General features: G+C 38.4%; 1 protein-coding gene across 1 annotated transcript; it reads left to right on the plus strand.

The window, feature by feature from the left end:
* The first annotated feature begins 277 nt into the window (after nucleotides 1–277).
* LOC137405469 (headcase protein homolog) lies at nucleotides 278–20,978 on the plus strand. Its single transcript, XM_068091740.1, has 7 exons — nucleotides 278–651; nucleotides 5,463–5,656; nucleotides 7,200–7,455; nucleotides 8,208–8,359; nucleotides 12,922–13,130; nucleotides 15,696–15,845; nucleotides 19,969–20,978. Exons 1-7 carry the CDS (start codon nucleotides 363–365, stop codon nucleotides 20,054–20,056), a joined length of 1,338 nt encoding a protein of 445 aa, XP_067947841.1. The 5' UTR covers nucleotides 278–362; the 3' UTR covers nucleotides 20,057–20,978.
* The last annotated feature ends 27 nt before the right edge of the window (nucleotides 20,979–21,005 follow it).

Here is a 21,005-nt window from a genome sequence, read left to right on the forward strand (position 1 = left end):
AAAATACATCAGTTATAATATTTTACAAATAATTATAAATTTTTTATACTGTTAAAACAGTACCAAAGTTTCAAATGTTCATTTTATCATAAAATACAAAACGTTCATGTATTGCTGTACAATGACCTTGAAAGTTTTGCTTTTGCTTCTCCCGCATATAAGGACATTTCAACCTATATATCTCAAGTCCAATGAAGTGCAAGATAAAAGTATTTGGGTCCGCCCTTTTTCCCAGACCGCTAAATATGTGCTGTAAACAAACCGACATGTTTTCGCAGCCATTCATTCATTTGCTTCCGAAGACACACGCTAAAGATCGCCATTGCTGACTAACTAGTGACTTTAGTTTTGAACAAACAATAATGCCGCACGCTAAAAGCAATCGTCTAAAGCTTGCAAAACAGCAAAGTGGCGATAGGTTTGATTTTGAGTTGCCTGCTGCTGAACAAGATGACCTCGATCGCCAGCTATCAGGAGCCGACCTACAATCCCCTACAGGGAACGAGAACATGGTGTCTTGCTGCAATCCAAGACATTGTCGATCTCCCTTGCGTCTAATAAATAAAGCTCATCCCGCCGCCGCGGTTAAAGTTTGCTGCAACAATGAAGACTGCACCCAGTCAGACTGGATGCACAAGGATTGCTTTGATGGTAGGTTATTTGTGAAAATATGTTTTAATTTGTAATTGACCTATTTGACCTATGATTGTTGGTCACATCTTTTTGATCAAGTTTTGGCTGTGTTTTTGGGGACATACTTTTCAATCGCGGCATTTTATTTAATTGGGGAATGACACTAATACAAGGTAAACTTAACTTTTTGTGTATCTGCAACCAAGTACTATACCACAACTGATGTTATGAAACCTTTGTTACCTACATGTATATCGGTTTTGTAGCTATTAACAAATGATATATTTGGCTCTTGGTGTCAACATATAGTACGGCAAATTTTTGTTTGGACAGTAATTCCTGCTTATATGGGAGAGTAGAAAGATTGCACTTGAATTAGTGAGATTTTCTGAGATGCTATTCATATTTTCGCTGTGCGCTTGCTGTAAAAAGTAAAAAGGTGAAAATGGTCGCTGTGGAAATAAAACATGTTCAAAAAATGAACAGACTGTTTAGTGGCTTATACTTAGTAGGCATTTATTTGTTATCCAAAAGGTTTGTGATTGTGTCTCATTCTAGCCATTCTTGAACGATTCAAATTAAGTTATCCTTTTTTATTATTAAAATCAATTTTTTTATTCACATTAAGTAATAAAAATAAGAAAAACAAGCTAATTTGAATAAAATTTGTTTGATTACAACAATAAAATATTTATGAATATTTGTAGTATACAACTTGCATTATCCAGTAATCATTTAACAGACTTCAGCGATGAGATCCATGCCATCTTCTGAAACATCACCTCTATATGAATTGAATAAATAATCTGCGCAAGCGCAGACAACTTCATATTAAAATATATTCATATTAGAATATTAAAATTTACATGAGCCCTTTGCTAATTTTCAATATTGAGGATCCTGGGAATAAACTCCTATTGGGAAGGTCTTGTATGTATAATGGTGGAGCCAAAATTTGTTCCCAAACTGAAATTTCATAAAATATGAATCAAATGGAATCTGTGTTTGCAATGAGAAGCCAAGTTATCAATACCTATCGATATGATATCGCGATCATAAATTTTCCGCCAAGGGAATGCTTTCAATGCAGTCATTTGGAACAGTTTTATAATCGTGAAGCAAGCATTCGAACTATGAATTGATAGAATATCATACAATGCATAAATAAAAAATAAACACTTGTAAGCAATATATTTCATCAATTGATCATATTCTATACATGAACTAAAGTGGTATGTATACATTTTAGTATTTTATGCTGAATCTCGTATCAGGTAACCCTGTCTCCAGACTCAAATAATAAAATAATAACAATAGGTACTGATTGTCTTTTGTAAACATATCAGATGTATGTTGTATTTAGATTGTTCTTCTCTGTCCATCCCGCCTGTGATGTGTTCATCCATTCTGTGGTCTGTTTATCCCTTCTGTGATGTGTTCATTCCTTCTATGGTGTGTTCATTCCTTCTGTGGTGTGTTCATCCCTTCTGTTGTGTGTTCGTTCCTTCTGCGTTGTGTTCATCCCTTCTGTGATGCGTTCGTCGCTTCTGTGGTCTGTTTATCGTCGCTTCTGTGGTGTGTTCATCCCTTCTGTGGTGTGTTCATCCCTTTTGTGATGTGTTCATCCCTTCTGTGGTGTGTTCATTCTTTCTGTGGTGTGTTCATTCTTTCTGTGGTGTGTTCATTCCTTCTGGGGTGTGTTCATTCCTTCTGGGATGTGTTCATTCCTTCTGTGGTGTGTTCATTCTTTCTGTGGTGTGTTCATTCCTTCTGTGATGTGTTCATTCCTTCTTTGGTGTGTTCATTCCTTCTGTGGTGTGTTCATCCTTTCTTTGGTGTGTTCATTCCTTCTTTGGTGTGTTCATCGTCTCTTCCTTGGTGTGTTCATCGTCTCTTCCTTGGTGTGTTCATTGTCTCTTTGGTGTGTTCGTTCCTTCTGTGGTGTGTTCATCGTCTCTTCTGTGGTGTGTTCATCGTCTCTTCCTTGGTGTGTTCATCGTCTCTTCCTTGGTGTGTTCATTGTCTCTTTGGTGTGTTCGTTCCTTCTGTGGTGTGTTCATCGTCTCTTCTGTGGTGTGTTCATCGTCTCTTCTTGGGTGTGTTCATCATCTCTTCTTTGGTGTGTTCATCGTATCTTCTTTGGTGTGTTCATCGTATCTTTGGTGTGTTCGTTTCTTCTGTGGTGGGTTCATCGTCTCTTCTTTGGTATATTCGTCCCTTCTGTGTTGTGTTCATCTCTTTTTGTAGTCTTTTCATAAAATATGGAGATAATTAAGTTATTTTTGATTTTCCACAGCCATGAGAAAATTCTTTCAGTTCACTATTAGAAATGTTATGTATATAAAGCATCATATAAGTAAAAATTTATTTAGTGCCATTTTTCAAAAGATTTGTAGATCTACGTTGTTGAAATAAGAAGCATGGCGAGATGTTCAAACACTAGCCTTGTAGCTATCAAATTGGTTATAAAAATTTCAATAATTTTAGCATATCGGTAGATTATATTGGTTAAACAGTTTATTGAAGCTGTCTTATGGTAACTTGGCTTTTTTAAACCAAATTATTTTCTTATGATTTTGTTTTAAAACCTATTCGCTGACAGTTGGCTACCCAATCACGACTAAACAGTCAGCAATTAGAGTAACTAGTAAACACTGCTAAATGCTTGTAAATTTATTCTTGTTCATTGGTAGGTCAGCGATGAATTACAATCAGAATTAGCTCAGTAACCTATGTTTGACCTTTAGGATCCTTGTTCCTGTTATAATATTTGTTACGTATGGGGTCTTCCTAAACTATAGCTTTCAACAAAAATGTCTGCATTGCCAGTCGTACAAAAGGCACCTTTTCCGTCTTATATCAAAGCTGAGTATCGTTGGTAGCCAATCTGAACTAGATGTTTCACTTTAGTCAGTATTCCTTACGGGTGCCCAGTTCTCAGACCCTAACTGGTATAATTGATGTACCGTGTGCATGAGCCAAATCAATTGGAACAGGTTCTAGTTGAGCTCAACAGTTGCAGGTACCAAATTGCTGTTGGGAGATTAAAGGAAGATTGAAGTTTTGCGTTGACATGTTAGGCAACTCCCGACAACATAACTCAATTCCGCTTGTATATATCTTATTGGCTAGAACGCTCTAGCGGTGTTACGTAAAATTTTTGTTTTTGAAAATTTCCCTTTTTTTATAAAATTTAAACATCGCTAAAAATGACCATCATTGATCATTTTAAAATCATCTTGGTCATTGTCGGAATAGTGTTAAAATTGTCGGAATAATATTCGCAATGTGTTGCGGAAAACACAAGTTGACTGATCAGCATAGCTTTATAGTGATGGTAAGCCCTTTTGTCTTAGCTGGTGTTCACCAAGGACTATCATACCAAAGCGTACTGGCAGCACAAGCCGATCATGCACTACATTTTCTATCGACACAATACTTTGTAGTTACACGTTCAATACTTTGTAGCTACACGTAACTACTTTGTAGTTACACGCTATTTGTTATGATTATTTCCTACTTATAATTATAAAAATATATTATATTGGTCGACTCACCATTTTTGGTAACATAAAAAGCAAAAAATGTATGGGCTACTAACTATATAATTAGCCTATGAGCGTGAGGGGCGCAAAAGTTGCTCCAACAAACCTAAAGCCACTGGAAGTATATATACATGTATACTAAACACCTCAACACAACAGCTTTAGGTATTGTGTCTATACAAGTTACTAGCAATCTTTACTATATTAAGAGCCGTGTTCTTCTGTCCGAATCTACGGTTGAAAGTTGAAAAAGAAGATGACATCGTAGGGGATTTGAACTCGCAACTTTCAGTTTGCTAAATCTAGACTAACAACTGAGCCAATCGACCCTCCACTGGCGTTACAGAATAGTCATACATATAATATAAGTTACTAGCTGTGCTACCCGGTGTTGCACAGGTATTAAAAATTAGCTTATAAACAATGAGAGGTAATAAGAGTTGCCTGGCACATTGCCAATGAAAAATTTGAGTAAGTGTACTAATAAGAGCTACAGCTTCTCATGCCGTTATGCCATCACATTGCGTAGTGTCGGAGTGCGGGTAGCATATTTGCTCCCATATAGCGACATATATCGCCTAATGAATAGTGCTGTGCGATATGACACCACATACCAAAACAATATATTGGCTCTGTGAGCTATCTATATCATTCAGTATCGAAACTTTGAAGTTATGCTCTCTCGATATTGATTATTGTTACGTTTCACTTGAAAAAAAAATACAAGGGCGATAATCGTGTCCAAACACAAAAATATTAGGAGTTGTCTTTTCTTATTTATTGTTTATGAAACTTGTCTACCTCGCCGGTACGTTTCTAGAAGATTCCCAAAGAAAACAGAAATTCGCAGGCTCGCAAATAAGTTTTCAGGAACTAGCGCTGTGCCGATATTGAGTCACGAAAGCCGGCGATAAACGATGTTGGTTCTGCCAATTAAAAAGCGTCGGTTACTACGAAACAGTGCCCAATGGCACTGTTTCGTATTAACTGACGCTTTTTAACCTAGTGTCTAACGGAACAGTACCGTTAGGCATTGTTTCGTAATTTCTTTCACCACTCGAGGCGCACCAACTGGAGATTCTGGTTAATGCGCCCTAGCGGTGAAAGAAAAAGCTACAGCTTAGCCGCACCCTTATATAAGCCGCATGACTCAGATCGTCAGAATAAAGTAGCGGCTAATAGTCCGAAAAGTATGGTGTATGAAGCGAGTCTCAAAACGACTCGACTTCGCATATTGATGTTTGACCGTCTAGTTACATGTATTTATATGGTGGTCGTTTGCAGATTGGGAAGAGCATGTGCTAGTCTTCTTGAGGACATCTGGCCGGGCAAGAAGTTGGAGTGACAAACAGCGAGTGCAAAACCTTTGGACAAAGAAAGGTTATGACCTCGCATACAAAGCCTGTGAATGTCTCTGCGGAAAGGGGCATCTTCGCAAGGACCTTAACTACATGCCATCCGCTGAGGAGGAGCTGACAGTAAGTCAACAGCAATGGCGCCGCACCGACATTAGCTTGCTAGTTTGTTAGTTGTCTATAAGGCTTGCTTGTCGCAGTGGAAAGTGCAGATGATGCGTGTAAATACCAGTCGAGTCCAGTCTGTGTAATGGAAAGCGTATTGTGTGGGCTCAGGCATCTAATTGATAAACAGACCGCTGAAGAAAAGGTGGGGCGGAGCTGTAATAAGCAGCAGCGCTGGCTTGAAAATATCCCTCATTGGAAGAAGTCATTGCTGGTAGTTTCCATACTATCAGAGATGGATGTAACCAAACTGTACAAAATATAGTAGACTGGTACTCTGGCAGTTTAGTGTGCAGTGAGAGATCCTCAGGTGTAATAAGTATATGTATAATTATTCGAGATGCTGTAGGGCGGTTGATTGGTATAGTAGTTACAGTGTCAGTCTATCAAGTAGAGTGTTGTGAGGTCGAATTCCACACAATGCAATCTTTTTCTCCCAACCTTCAACTGTGGTGTTATAGCAAAGGTTTTTAGTTTTTAGTCAAGGTTACCTCAGGACTATTGAACAGATCGGAACATTTATTGTTTGGTAACCCATTCAGGTCATTTTTCTTCATCCATTCATTGTACTGTATCTTTGTGGTTGTTTAATGTACATCGTAAGGCTATTACGATGTGTGACATCAGCAGCAATGATAATGACATCAGCACAATAGAAATCCAGACATACTTATGACAGCAGGATGACCTTTTGTAGGGTCCGTTCCTAGAAGCCTAATTCTCGTACAAAAACTCCTATCGCTGCATTGAAAAACACCAAACCACAAATTGTGATAGGCAGCGATACTGAAATACCTGAGACTTGGGGTTCATTCAGATTTCTTATGCATATATTATTATTACACATATAGGGTGTACGCGTATAGGGTGCACGCGTATAGGGTGTATGTTTATAGAGTATGCAGTTTGAACTCTTCGAAATGGTAGACAAAGGATAGCAATTTTTGCGACTGTATGTTTACCCAGTGATATGCTAGCATCAAGCCGCAGAGGCCTTGTTGACAAGGGGGCATGAGCATGTTAAAAATATCACCCTCAGTTTTAAACGATACGTAAAGATGACAATAGACTGTTTGCGGTGTATCAAGTAAATTTGAAAAATGTGAAAATGTTATCAAATTCAAAAGAGTAGTTCGTGTATTCAGTTTATACATTGTATGGTAGATAGTGTACATGTATATAGTCAGTATGTCTATGGTAGACATGATCGTCTTTGGGAGAATTTAAGTTTATGGATATGTGTAGCCATTGACAACTGCTCATCGCGTATCTTTCGTCAACGTGAGATATCTCACGCGTGCCCTAGCAGATACATATGGGGAGTCCAAAAGCTCCCTTAGTGAAAATCAAGTGTCTCATAATTTACATTGTGTAGAAATGTTTGTCTGCTTTACCGGTTTGGGGGGCCGTTGCTGGACTAGGGTGATTTGTTTTCACATGTTGGTTGCTACTCCCCCTGCTATGATCGCTAGTTAGTTGCATCGATATGCTTCTCTTGCAGGAGCAGAAGAAACCGAAACACGGTCATAAGAAAAATGAGAAGCCCATGCCGACAGTGTCAGCAAGAAGTCAGCCAATACCGGTCGGGTCAGGCAGACCCCGTGTCCAGATACGTTCGCGCACCATGAGCCTTTCTTCAACAGGAAGTTCTCCTCCGAGTGGTTCTTCACCCGATGGCAGTCCAACACAAACCCGGCCCATGGGAAGATCAGACGGAAGGTTTGAGTTTGCGCTCACATCTGAACAAGCATCGTCAGGTAAGCCGTCGCCCTTAAAGGTCATTATAGCGAACAAGTTGTCTGCTTGTGCCACTTTGTAATGTTTTGACATAACCTATAGTTCCTGTAGGAGCCATTAGGAACTGCCTCCCAGGGTCATAGCCTTAGATTTACCCATTTTAATTGGAATGTTCTAGTAGGTACCCACCAACAGCCTCCTTGCTGAGCTCTATATGGCACTCCTAGAGTTTAAGTGAGTCATGCAAATCATGCAAATACAATATATCTATTCCTAGATCTAAACTATCTTTCTATATCTGTTCCTAGATCTAAACTATCTTACGTGGCCAAATTACATGGTCACAAAGCAGGGGGTCTTGTAGGTTGTATCGTTAAATTTTAAGCAAGTAGTATGAATTACTGAAATAGACTATTTGGTAAAGCTTATTTATAAATGAGTTTGTTTACCCCTTTCATTCCGCCATCGGAAATCTGGTCTTTATTAAATCATGGTTACGAATAAAAACTGAGATACAGGTATCAACAACATGAAGGGTAACAGCAGTTTGTTTAATGCTGCCACCGAGTCTTAGCCTAGGTTCCTCCGAATTTAGTTATGTCACGCTGATACTCACCCCTTTGTCCTCAGTATTTTACAGGTGTTGTGGTTACCATTAGTTAAATTGAGAGAGAAATGCCTGAAAGATTGAAGGATATAGCCTAGCAACGAAATGCTGTTGTTCGGATTTTTATAGCGACATTAACTCATAGTCAGCCATCGCTCGTTGTAGGTAACATCTTTTACCACAGGCCAGATCTCCAGGCCTTCAATAAGCTCCCGCCCCAGAAGCGCAACCCCTATCACATAAAGATGGAAGACGAAGGCCCATACGGAAACGACGAAATTCGTTGTTTCGTTCTTTCCGCCCTCAGTCCTAAGCGGGTTAGTCATTACCAGGGTCTGGTATCCTCGGAATGTTACATCTTTAGCAAGCTCTGCCAGAATCATTCTTTCTTTGACAATAATGTTAATGCCAACTGCATCATTGGTTTGCAAAGCTTTGTTGTGCAAAGCTCAGTTGTTGGCAAGAGACCAAATCCCTTGGTTCCTAGCCATTAAAATGCTTTTTTTACTTGATGACAGACACTGACTAATGTTGTTTTGATTGAAGCGATGTTGACCTATTCGCCGGCTTCCTAAGGTCCTTGACCATGTAAAACCGGCTCTGACCGGTGTCCTGTTGTTGCATGGCTAAGAAATGCGCGTGCGTGTTGATGAATTTATCACGCACAATGTAAGCATTGAGCTGTTAGATTCCTTGGGCTAGCGGAGCCGAAACTGTGTCACCTAAAAGTTGTTTACTAGCTGTATCCATGCTCTACCACTATAAATAGTAGGAAAGCTTGTGTACGTGATGAATGGATTTTCCCAGTAGTGCGGGCTGCAAGCAGTCGTGCTGTTGCCGTGCGATTAGCCTATAGGTATAAACACACTAGGCGATTTTATCGTGAGCGTCATGAAGAGGGCGGAAATATCGCAAGCGTGTGATTAAACACACTTGAGCGATTCACCAGCGATAAGTAAATAGAGCGTGCTCGCAAATAGCCAATAGAATTCTGTATAACCAGTTACTCCGGAGTTCTTAATAATTACAAGTAAATATGGCGCTTACAAAACACCGTCGTCAACGACTTTTGATTCTACTAGGACTATCTCACATTCATAAATTGCGAATTACCAAAAGAAACAAGAACAAACGTTTTTGGGTTCAAATGCCTAACCTTAATAGAGCATTGCAAGGTGGTTATAACAGTGTTTTCGAAGTTTACCAACGCATCAACTCCCACGAGCACCTTTACCGAGAAGCTGTCCGTGTCACACCCCAATGCTTCAACCACATTTTAGAATCTATTAAAGAAGACATTGTTAAATCGGACACCCAGTTGAGAAAAGCGATATCAGCAGAACTGCGACTCACACTCACTCTACTCTACTTAGCCACCGGGGACAGCATCAAATTGATAGCCATGTTTTTTAGAGTAGGGCTGTCCACAGCGAGAGAAATCATTTATACCACTTGTGATTCTATTTGGGATCGTTTGCGTCATACTTATCTGGTAACTCCATCTACCGAGGATGCCTGGCTCGATATCGCCAAAGGGTAATTAATATAGATCTTATAAATAATTGTTCATTTTTCTCAGTTAAATAAAAAACGTTTAGTAAACAGCTATTTTGTACCTGCTAAATTATCATGTATGAGAAAACACTGATTTTTATCTCAAATACTTTAGTTGTTCACATCAATTTATACATCATGTAACATAATGTCTCAACAATTGATTCTATTTGTATTACAGATATGAGCAAACATGGAATTTTCCCAATTGCTTGGGAAGTGTAGACGGGAAGCATTGTCAAATCCAGGCACCACGTAACAGCGGCTCAATGTATTTTAACTACAAGAGGACTTTTAGGTAACAAAATGTTTGTAAAGCATTTCTAGTATGGTTTTTTCTTATTTCACCTCCCCCTCACCTTCTCTCCACACATTTCTTGTTTAGAGTAGCAATTTTTCTATTAGTGAAGAGCCAACCTGTGAAATATGTTACAAAATATAACCATGTTGCCATTTGAAACCAAGTGTTGGGTCTTGGCAATCTGCTTGTAAACTAGCACGTTACTTGTCACATGGCAAACATCTTTTTAATTATTTTAGTGTTGTACTTATGGCAATGTGCGATGCCAAGTACAGATTTACGTATGTTGATGTTGGCACTCCCGGACGATTTTCTGATGGGGGAACCTTCGGCCAGTCTTCATTAAACGCTGCAATGGAGTCTGGCCAGCTCAATATACCGTCCCCAACAAACTTGCCAGGTAATTAAAAATTTTGTCAAATCACAAATTTCTTGCCTTTAAATATTTTTACAAAGTGCTGAAATATCACTTAATATTCATCGGCATCCTGAATTTCCCAGAGTGACATGTACAATAGGAGTCATTTTATGATTTTGTATTTATTTCAGGAACTTCTCAGCCATTACCATTTGTAATGGTAGGAGATGAGGCGTTCCCTCTTAAGCCATGGTTAATGCGGCCATTCCCAGGGAGAGTGGTAGACAGCCATGGCAAGAAGATTTTCAACTATCGGCTAAGCAGGGCACGGAGGACCATTGAAAATGCTTTTGGCATAATGACCTCTAGGTTAGTGTTCTCAATACACAAATCTGCAATCTACTTTACTGCTTGAAACACCATGTGCAAAGAATATTATTATATTAGGCACTATGTGACATTTTCATTAAACGCTGTTTACAATTTGCTTCACTTGAAATTTTTTAGATGGAGATGTTTGAGGGACAATACTTTAGTCATGTCACCAGATAATGCGAAGAGAGTAATCCTAGCAACTTGTGTTCTCCACAATGTTATGAGAGAACAGAACATAAACCCATACAGCCCACCAGGGTTTGCTGACTCCATAGCGCCTGGAGGAGAAATAGTGGAAGGCATCTGGCGACGCGAGACACCTGCTCATAACCGCAGACAAACAAACCGCAACTACAGTCAAGATGCCGCCGAGATCAGAAACCACTTTAAATCATACTTCACTGGACTTGGGGCTGTGGAATGGCAAGATGCCCATGTACGCAGAACGCAATGAGCTCTGTTGTTGGCTAGTGTAGACAATTTTAATGTCACAATTTTAAAAGCAAATACACTAATATATTATTAAGCAAAATATTATTAAGCAAACTATTATTATATTATTAAGCAAACTATATTTGTTATTATAATATCAAGCAATATATATTTATTATTATATTACCAAACAATATATATTTACTAAGTTTGTATTAAAAATGAAATCATAATATAAAGCTATCCGTTCAACTCCTCAGTGTGGGCAGCATGTGCACTTCTGGTAAACTTAGCTCTGAATATTACGTCCCTTATCTCTCTAATAACTAGCTCCTGTTCTAGTTCTCCTTTAATGGAGCGAATGTCTCTGGCCACCTCTGCTCCAAAACTGTCAAGTCTATCCTCTTGATCCATAGAATCAAATCGTTTAAGCAATTCCTGGCCAAAGTCAACTTCGGCACACTTCCTCTTCTTACTCTTGGACGATGAGGGAGCTTGAGATGTTTGGGAGGCTGATGCAAGTGAGGAGATGTTTGTAGATGGGCATTCTTCCTCATCTATGCTCACAGCAGCCACTTCCTCTAATGTACTGATGGTGCTCGTAGTGCTAAAACGACAAAGCTTATTTTAATAATTTTTTTGGTGTTAATTTATGCATGTGCATCTATTTGCAAGCACATAATAATTTATTGCAATTACTGAGCATGCACGTGAGGTTGACAACAGCTGCTGTAGATCAAAATTTCCTTCACTCATTTTAGGTAATGGTTCAGATATCCAACTAGTTCATTTATATTGGCAATCAGATTATAAGACTATGATTCAAGTTTATACTAACTGCAAACGTGTGTCCATTAACTAACCTTGGTCGATCAACATGGTCTTTAAGCCATTTCAGAAATGGAAACCATTTCCATTTTGGATCTGGGCAAGCAGCAGCGCCAGACCGCTGTGCTCTATTCTTTTCAAGTACGCATTTTCGAAACTGATCACGCAGCGACTTCCATTGTTGTTTTGCTTTTGTTACTAAAACAAATAAATATTAGTTACATCCCGTTAAGAAAGCTACTTTAAACTATTTGATTAAATTCATCCCACATATGTCATGTAGCCGATATACTTAGTATAGTTAAGTACAACGGAGCCGTTTACATGATAAACAATAATTACTTACCATTCTCAATATGACCAACTTTCAGCACAATTGCTTCCCAAATATTATTTTTCATGTGTGAATCTTTGTAGCTTTTGTGTTTTGTATCATATAATACAGGATTTTCTCTTATTAACTCGATGAAAAGTTCAATGTTCATTTTGCGCGTATTCAGAAAGTCGTACCTTGGACAGTCGTTAACAAAGGAAGAAATATGGTACGCGAAAATCGAAGCATCATGGGGGATTGAAAACAACCAATCAAAATGCACCTCACGGGCGATAAAGTTGTGCAGAGAAACTCTAGCGTTATCGCTCTGGAGGAGCACGCTGGGTGAATTCCAGCGCAGATTAGCGCCACGCAGCGCGATATCGCTCTAAATATCGCCTAGTGTGTTTATACCTTATGAGAGCGGTGAGGCGTAACCAGTTTCTATACGTGCCTTTCGGTGGCTTCTGCAGTCGAGATAATTTATATAACCTTTGAAAACTTGAGTGTCGTCCTAGCCGCTATGATAACTTGGTGGTTTTTATATTTTATTCTTTGCATTTGTTGGCCTTCTCATGTCATTATTTAACTATTAATAACGTTAAAACTGGCACCGTATTTACATATATTACCAGTGCTTTCCTCAATAACAAATAATATTCAGGCCTTCAATGTATTTTGTGGAACAGTCTGTCGCAAAGTCTCTTGTACCTTCTAGATCACCAGCTTACCGTGTGTCGTGTGTGGACACGAGCTCAAAATCTTTGATCGCTACCCCCTGATTGACGGGACGCTCTTCCTCACCCCGCAGAGGTACATATCCAACATTGATGTGCGCTACCACAACCAGACCCAGCATCTGAACGCCGTCTGCATGATGTGCGCAGAAGGTGTGCTCACGGAACTGCATTGCAAGCAGTGCAACAGGTAGATCCTTTGAAAAAAAATTGAAGGTAGACCCATATATACATTACTGATTTCGTTGGGCTGCATCTGGAAAATGTTAGCGTCACAGCACAGTAATTGAGAGCGGCGTTGGAACGGCCATGACCTTTTAGAATACCAGGTTGGGGATTCAATACCCGTTAAGGTCACTAATTGTGATAAGAAAGGCATCTGACCGCTCTCTCCCTGGTTAACATTTAAAGAGAAATGATGGTTTCGTAACTTTATTTACGAGCATTGCTGGTAAATATTAAACGCCAAGAGCCATCACAATCCATAACTGTAATACTTCAAGGAAATATAGGAATCTTTAGTATCTCAGCTTTATACTGCAAAAGAGAGAGTATGATAATTGGTAAAAGCCGCTTGTAAAAAGCTTATTTAGTTGTAGAAAATCATTGAGACATTTGTTCTACTGTTGGTCGGACAAAAAACCTTTGTTGAAAAAATTTGTGAAAAACTGAGTTGGTTTTGTCCAGTTGAACTTAAATAAAAATGCTAAGGCCTGTTTGGAGACGTCTTAATAAAGACAACAACAAAATTCTATCACTTGTTCTAAAAATTATTGCAAGCCTATCAACTGCTATGGTGTATTGGAGATTTGGTTTCCTATTGAGGCAACATATAAACTGCACCTGCTCTCACAGCTGCGCCCGCTTCTATGTAAAAATCTGCTATATATAGCTGCTAAATATCTGTCAAATCTATTGTTATTGTTACACATTTTATCACCATACGCTGACCATGTATGTAAATGCTAGCTCTAACCTCATGTTATAGAGATGCAAGATGATAGATTAAATATAGGTACACAAGGGTTATACAATTACGTTATGTAGTTAAATGTTATTCTATTATTATACGCTATCTATCATTTAATGTTTAAATAGAGGTAAATAGACCGGCTAAAAAGGGCCTCCAAAAGATCTGAAATTTTGGAGGTCTTAAAGATGATAATTCGGACAACTTGTGATACTATTCCCACACGGACCGCTAGAGGTGGGCCTGCTGAACACGCTTTCTGTAGGTTTTCTGAAACTTTCTTGCGAAAAATAAAGTAGTCTTTAGCTTACCAGACAGATTTGTCAGCGCCAGTCATAGGTTGGTCTCGGAGTCAACAATCCAGATTCTATTAGCCAATAGAAAGAGTCAAATAACAATGCTACATTATTGTAACAGAAAACAAGCTATGGCTTATAAACTCCAGTGCCTGCCGCGTATAGTAAACAACCCTATCCTTCAAATTTAATGGTGGCCCAGACTGCATCAGGGTTTCCTTATCGGAATAGGCTAGTTGGCATGGTTCCAAGCTTACCTGTCTAACAACTGTGTGAGTCATTAATCATACTGTATTTCCCATTGGCAACAAACCTTTTCATCTCCAGGTCTCTTACCTTTTATAGGCAAGGCGTCTAAATTGAGGTAAGATTCGGGTGAACAATATTCAGTTGCAGCCCAAAGCACTAGTGTTTGAATCGCATACTTTGATGAACATAAACCAAAGTTTAACTGACGGTGTTTTAAAATTTGTTTATTCATGGCGATATTGTCGTTAGTTTTGTTCAATGATTTTGTTGCTAGTAGAACATGAAAACAAAAACCATTGCAACAAAAACGATGCACGTTCTTGGCTGTTACATAAGGAGGCCATTTTTTTACAAACCTCGGAATGAATCACCAATGTCGGCGCGAACTAGCCAATCCGTGAACAGGAGACAAAGTAACTGTTTGTCATCACTTTCACCATTACCTCACACTGCGTTATAACAGTTGTACTCCAAGTCTATAAATAGACTGTGTATTGAGATTCACAGTAAATATGAGATTATTGCGGTGCAATAATCTTAGAGCACTGCTATAAGCTATCAGTCTATAATTCAGACTCTGGTAGTTTACATATCACATTGATCATCTGCACATGCGTTGTGGTAAGGTTGTGGTAAGGTCGCGGCAGATTGCATAAATAATGAAAAATTCTGTTTAGTGTTTATACATCCCACATTAACTTTGAAGTGGTGGTTATAGAATTACTCCAATTGGCATGCACTTCCCATCATGTATATTAGACTAGTACTAAATTTCTTCTGTACACAAACTAGAAAAGCCTGCTTTCATAAATACAAATTTTTAGGGGACAATTTTTAAATAATCCAGCCAAGAACGCAAGCCATTTTTATATAGTATATAGTCTCTCAGGCTGTTTCTGGTCGTCATTTTGCAAATATAGCGAACCATTTTGTCCATTTTCGCAACATAAAAATGTTGGGAAAACCTGGTATTGGATCGAAATTACATAAAAATATGACTAATTTGTAATGTTACGCACTGCCGATAAAACATTAATGTTGTGGGCTGTCAGTTAACGTTTAAAACATTTTAAGATCATACATAATATTTTTCGCAATTTTTATTGAAATTTAATGTTCTCAAGACCAATCACCCGGTCTCCTTTCAGCAGCGTATAACTTAGGCAGCTGCACGGATAAAGCCAGTGGGTTCCTGGAAGCGGTTAATCGAAAATGTATCAGCCTTCTTAATGCATTGCAGGCAGTGGGACGGCAGCTCCCTGCAGGTGGGCACTATGTACAGCTATGACATATTCGCTGCCTCTCCCTGTTGTGAGAAGAGATTGAGATGTAGGAGCTGTCAGCAGCCAGTGATTGATCCGTTGTGCAACATGCCCTTCAGCCAGTTCAGGTATGTTCCTATCTGTTTGCTGCCGTGCTGCCATACCCAATGCATAGAGTGCTCGTTTATACGCTCTGATAATGTAGTTATAATTGCTGCTCATTGATGTGTGTTCGGGCACAAGTTCTTAGCCATTGTTTATCAACCATTAGAAGTTTGTTTTTAGCTCTTTTCGATGAGGAGGCTGGATGGTTACTTTTTATTTCACGTATCTTGTTTTCTTACATTGTCTAGCGTGTATGTAATAGGTTTGTGAAGGAAATTGCTTTACCCCTATTGTTTTGCAGGTGTATAGCTTATCAGTGGCTTAATCCAGTCATGTATTGTTGTTATTCAGTGTGACTAGAGTAAATTGGCTAGTACTGTCTGCTCCACTAGTTTCCTCCAAGGAAATGAAATCAGAAAAGCTTGGTATGGTGCCAGATTTAGTGCGCCTTGTGGTTGCTTTCTTCTATATATGGAGCCGGCCAGTTGAGCAACCTGTTATCACATGTCAGGTTGCTGAACTACATTGTTGCAATGCCAAGTGTCTTGTTTGCACCAGTCGTGGTTTATTTTTTATGAGGGTTAGAGAAAATACTGTATGTAAATTCGTGGAAACCACGTTCATTCTATAAACCTGATTTGATCTTAAAGCATCTAAAATGGGTTTTGTAGTATACTAGCTGTGCCACCCGGCGTCGCCCAGGTAATAGAAGAGTCTTTGGACAGAAAATTGATTTGTATTTAACATATAGCAACATTTGCCATTCTAACTTTCAAACTACATATCATGAGAAAAGTGTTTTGTCTTATTAACAATGAGAAGTAGTGAGAGTTGCTCCTATTAGCCAGTTTAATAATGTGAGCTAACAGCTTCTCGTGACGTTACGCTATGACCCGCTATGACCAGCGTCACACGCAAAGCAGTTAGGTATTGCTCTTATATAATGACTTATATTGGCAAGCTAGCAATTCGATTTCTGTAGTCTAGTGGGTAAGGCATCAGGCAGGCGAATGGCAGGGTTCGAGGTCGAATCTTCAGCACGGAATATTTATTCCAAGATTTTAAGGTCTATTGCCGGACAATCAATCTTACAAACAACAAACTTTGAGAAATATATCTATAGATTGACTGTGGCATCTCATCATCTATGTGTATATGTACAGTAGAACCTCCTATAACATATACCTCCTATACTGTAAATTCCAGATAACATAAAAAATTATACAAAGTTTTTGCTTCATGCTGCGTAAAAAATTTACAAGACGTCAAGTAGGGGCAACTTCTCAAATTCAATTTGACTAGTAACATATCTCGCCGCAAAACAGAGAATTGATAGCTGTGCAATTGTTAAAAAAATACATAAAGGTGATAGGTTGGTGCCGGTGTTACAGCGTCGGTCTACCAGGCTGAATGTATTGCCAAAAGTTATTTTTTATCTCAACCTTGACCCCTGAATACCGGTAGAGGACGAACAGGTAGCAGCACTCTTTTCATAGTAAAATATATTTTGTTTTACTACATTATTGATGTATAAAATATTTGTTATTAGTTCTACTTTTCAGAGTAGTCTTTGCTGTTTAGGAAAAATGAACAAATCTTTGTAAATGAACGTCGAATATGTGTGCCCCAATAACACATAGTTTTGCATTGGCAACTTGTCTCGAGTATGTGAGACAAGTTGTCGATGTAAAACTACTAGTATTACAGTTATGGTACAGCCAAAAAATTGAAAAGTTAAGTCTGATTTTTTCTTGTTGTATGCCCAAAGGGCGAGTTTGAAAAGATCTTGGAACAGATTAGGCAATTTGCAGTTATTAACTGTTCGTATAACATAAAATCCTTATTAATGTAAATGTTGCTGAAATGGATTATTTAAGCTGTAGGAGCACCTACTGTATATAGATATACATATATCATAACAAATACCTAAGTTACATTTATGGCAGACAAATAGAGCGCCAATATTTTGGTTAAAAAATGTAGCTTGCAAGAATTTCCTTGAAACTCTGGAGAAGCATTTGAGACACCAATACATCAAAATGTGAAGCATTTTTGCTGCCGGACTAACAGAATGCTGTTTAAAGTTGGAGACATTTCCTGGTAGAAAAAGTATTAACAACTATCAGACTGAACTATCAGACTGAACTATCTGACAAGCTTCGCTGTAGCAACTTATAGAATTTGAACTGTTCGCAGCTTGTATAATGGTAGTTATTACGAAAACTGCCAAAATCATTTAGGTAAACTTATTCAGATTTCCTTCCTTATTTCGCGATTACTCCTTTTTGTTCTAATGGTATTTGGTTAGGATGAGAAAGATGGTACCTAGTCTACTGTTGCCAGACCAGGAGCACTGGCTATGCTATATGGCCAGGTGTTCGCTCTGTCACTGGCCCAAGTCTCTGCCAATGTCTGATCAAAAGTCACTTTGAGTGTCAAAACTTATGATTTTATATGAATAATGTATTCAGCTGTGATAAACACGCAGATGTTACCAACAGTTCCAAGCCATCATAGAGCATTTATTGGTCAAATGAAAAATATTGGTCATGTTTTTCTAACAGCAGCCGGCATTAAATTTATTTCTCTCGTGTTTTTGGAATAGCCAAAAATCCAGTCAAGCAAATTGCATTAAGTTGGAGGCGTCCAGATGAAGAACCAACCTTGTCGGATCGGTTCACTTTGGCTGCAATCTTTGCTGCAATAAGAATTGCGTTCGTTCGTCTGTTGTCAAGGTCAAGTATTGAGAAAACATACTGCTTCTCGCTTTCTACAGGATTTGAACTTAGGATTCAGCTTTTAGATAAAAGCTGAATCCTAAGTTCGTTGTTAAATATTATTAGGTTTTTTGGTCATCAAATTTCATCAAAAGTTAGCGATAAAAATACAGTTGTCGTTGAACTGTTTATAATTGTTTTATAATAGACTCGCGTGTGCTATCATAGGTAGGTAACAATTTTGTATCAAAACCATTCATGTTGATTCTCCATTTCTCCATACGCTATTTTATCTTTAGTATGCCACATGACCTCAGTAAAGGCTTTTGATAGTAAGTTATACGTTCACAGACTATTTTAAGATGTTAAATTATTCAAGGTCAGAGTAACAGGTCATGTTTTTTCGCTCAATGTACCAAGTATTAATTTACGCGAACATTATTTTTCTGTGCTGCCTCTTCTCCTGTGGTCTGTAGCTTTGGAAATCCCTTTGGCATCGAGCTCAAGAATGATCTACCACTGTTTCTAGAAGCATTCGACTTGGCTTTCAGGAATGCTGTTTATATAGCCTGCCCTAAAGTTTATATGGTGTGTTATATGGCATTGGGAAACAATCTGCTGACCTAGCTCATACTAGCAGATAATATTGACTGTAATCATTTCCCGATAAATACCTTCCCAGAAACAAGCTGGATGTCTAAGAGTGTCCATATGTGGCCAGCTAGAGATGTTTGCCAGTTTCTGGCAAACATTACATATAAAGCATTTAGATATTAGACACATGCAGTGACAGATGGAATGGGGCTACCCTAGGACACTTATATTTCGCTAGTATTTAGTTACGTGAGTAGCATACAGAGTAAAATTTCGCTGCAACTTAATTTCGCAGCTCTGATGAATGCGAAAATATAGTGATGTGAAAATAAATGCAATTGAGCCAACATTAGATTCCTCAGGTTCTGTTCACTGACAAGAAAAAAATTTCAATTTGTGACTAGTTTGTAATTGTGAACCGTAGGTAGAATGGTATGGGCAAGATCGATAATGCAATTTGATCGCTTGCTGCCATTTGTTTCTTGGACTATCAATGAACAAAGCTATTTAATTTCGCGTTTTCGCTCGTTCGTTATGATAGTTTAGTTTCGCGCATGATATTTTCGAGAGAGGATGACTCCGCGAAAATGTGAAAGTTAGATGAGGCGAATACATAAGTGTCCTAGGGTAGTTGATATGTTCTAGAACCCAAAAGTTAAAATTTATGTAATCCATATGTGGCTAATCATTCAGTTTCACTGTGATCATTTCTATTTTTAGATCTAGATCTATCGGCAGTTTCATGCCTTTCGGAGGCAGCTTTAGTAGATACCTCTATTACAGGAAGTGATGTCGTGAGGTTATCTGATTAACATTGTTTTGCGTTTCATTGTAGTCGGGCTCATGCCTGCCAGCAATGCCACGTGACTGCCTACCATTTCGTCAGGCCTCTCAGCGAGATCTTCTATATCCAGAGGCGTTAAGACGAGTAGAGGTGAAACTATAGCTACAGCCTACAGAGCTACAGTCTAAAGAGCTACAGCCTAAAGAGCTACAGCCTACAGTGACAATCCTCGACCATAGTAAATGCTGTATAATACACGATGGTCATGACCTATCACGTCTATTGTACTTGACTTTAGCCTTACGACTAAAGTCCTAGCCTTAGGTCTAGTCTTTTCTCTAATGTATATGTCGCTTAGCTGATCGGATTATCTAATCTCATGTCTATTGCCATCGCTATGTTTCATTTGCCGTGACCGAGGCAAATATATTTTTATATTTTCATCTCACTATGTATTTTTATCCGGTGATATCTTGTTTGTCCATCACCAACGGCAAAACTGTATACAGCGTCAAGTATTATCTCTTTTTCGACAATTTGTAAACATGTTCTTTCTTAGCAGCATTGATTGTTCTGCAAAAATATTAGCTCAGCAAAGATGGATGGCACTTACGCTAAAACTAGGCGTTTTCAAAGCTATGTAACCCTCCCCGACTTTAGCAAAATGAGTTCATGTGTGCACAACTCCTGTATTTTGTTTATATTGTAGTGTCAGGTTATTGACTTTGGCATATGCTATGTTATTTTCTATTATGATCTCGTATTATAGCTACGTTTTAATAGGTAATTATTATGTATATAAAGTAATCCATGGAAATGATGGTTGTGCTGGGTCAGTTCATTCGCTGTCGATTTTTGGTTGTCGAGATACAGCTAACCAATGTATTTCAAATTTAGATAATTTTGGTAGTTCAGGACATATCTAAGTCGCTTTGTATTCTATTAGTGTTTAAACCTTTTCTTTACCCCCAATATTACATAACTGTTTGCTATCAAAGCATTGCAATGTCAAATCATGGTTATTTATCTAATATATTTTATGAAAAATAATTAAAAACAGATATTTTATGGGTTTTTTCTTCACAAGA

This window comes from Watersipora subatra, chromosome 9 (assembly GCF_963576615.1).
Source record: "Watersipora subatra chromosome 9, tzWatSuba1.1, whole genome shotgun sequence".
NCBI classification, from domain to species: domain Eukaryota; kingdom Metazoa; phylum Bryozoa; class Gymnolaemata; order Cheilostomatida; family Watersiporidae; genus Watersipora; species Watersipora subatra.

Bases quoted from the DNA above. Each gene is read 5' to 3' on its own strand.
- LOC137405469 (XM_068091740.1), top strand. From the start codon at position 363: ATGCCGCACGCTAAAAGCAATCGTCTAAAGCTTGCAAAACAGCAAAGT. The intron at 7,456-8,207 runs GTAAGCCGTCGC...CGCTCGTTGTAG, and splicing joins ATCTGAACAAGCATCGTCAG to GTAACATCTTTTACCACAGG. The intron at 15,846-19,968 runs GTATGTTCCTAT...GTTTCATTGTAG, and splicing joins ATGCCCTTCAGCCAGTTCAG to TCGGGCTCATGCCTGCCAGC.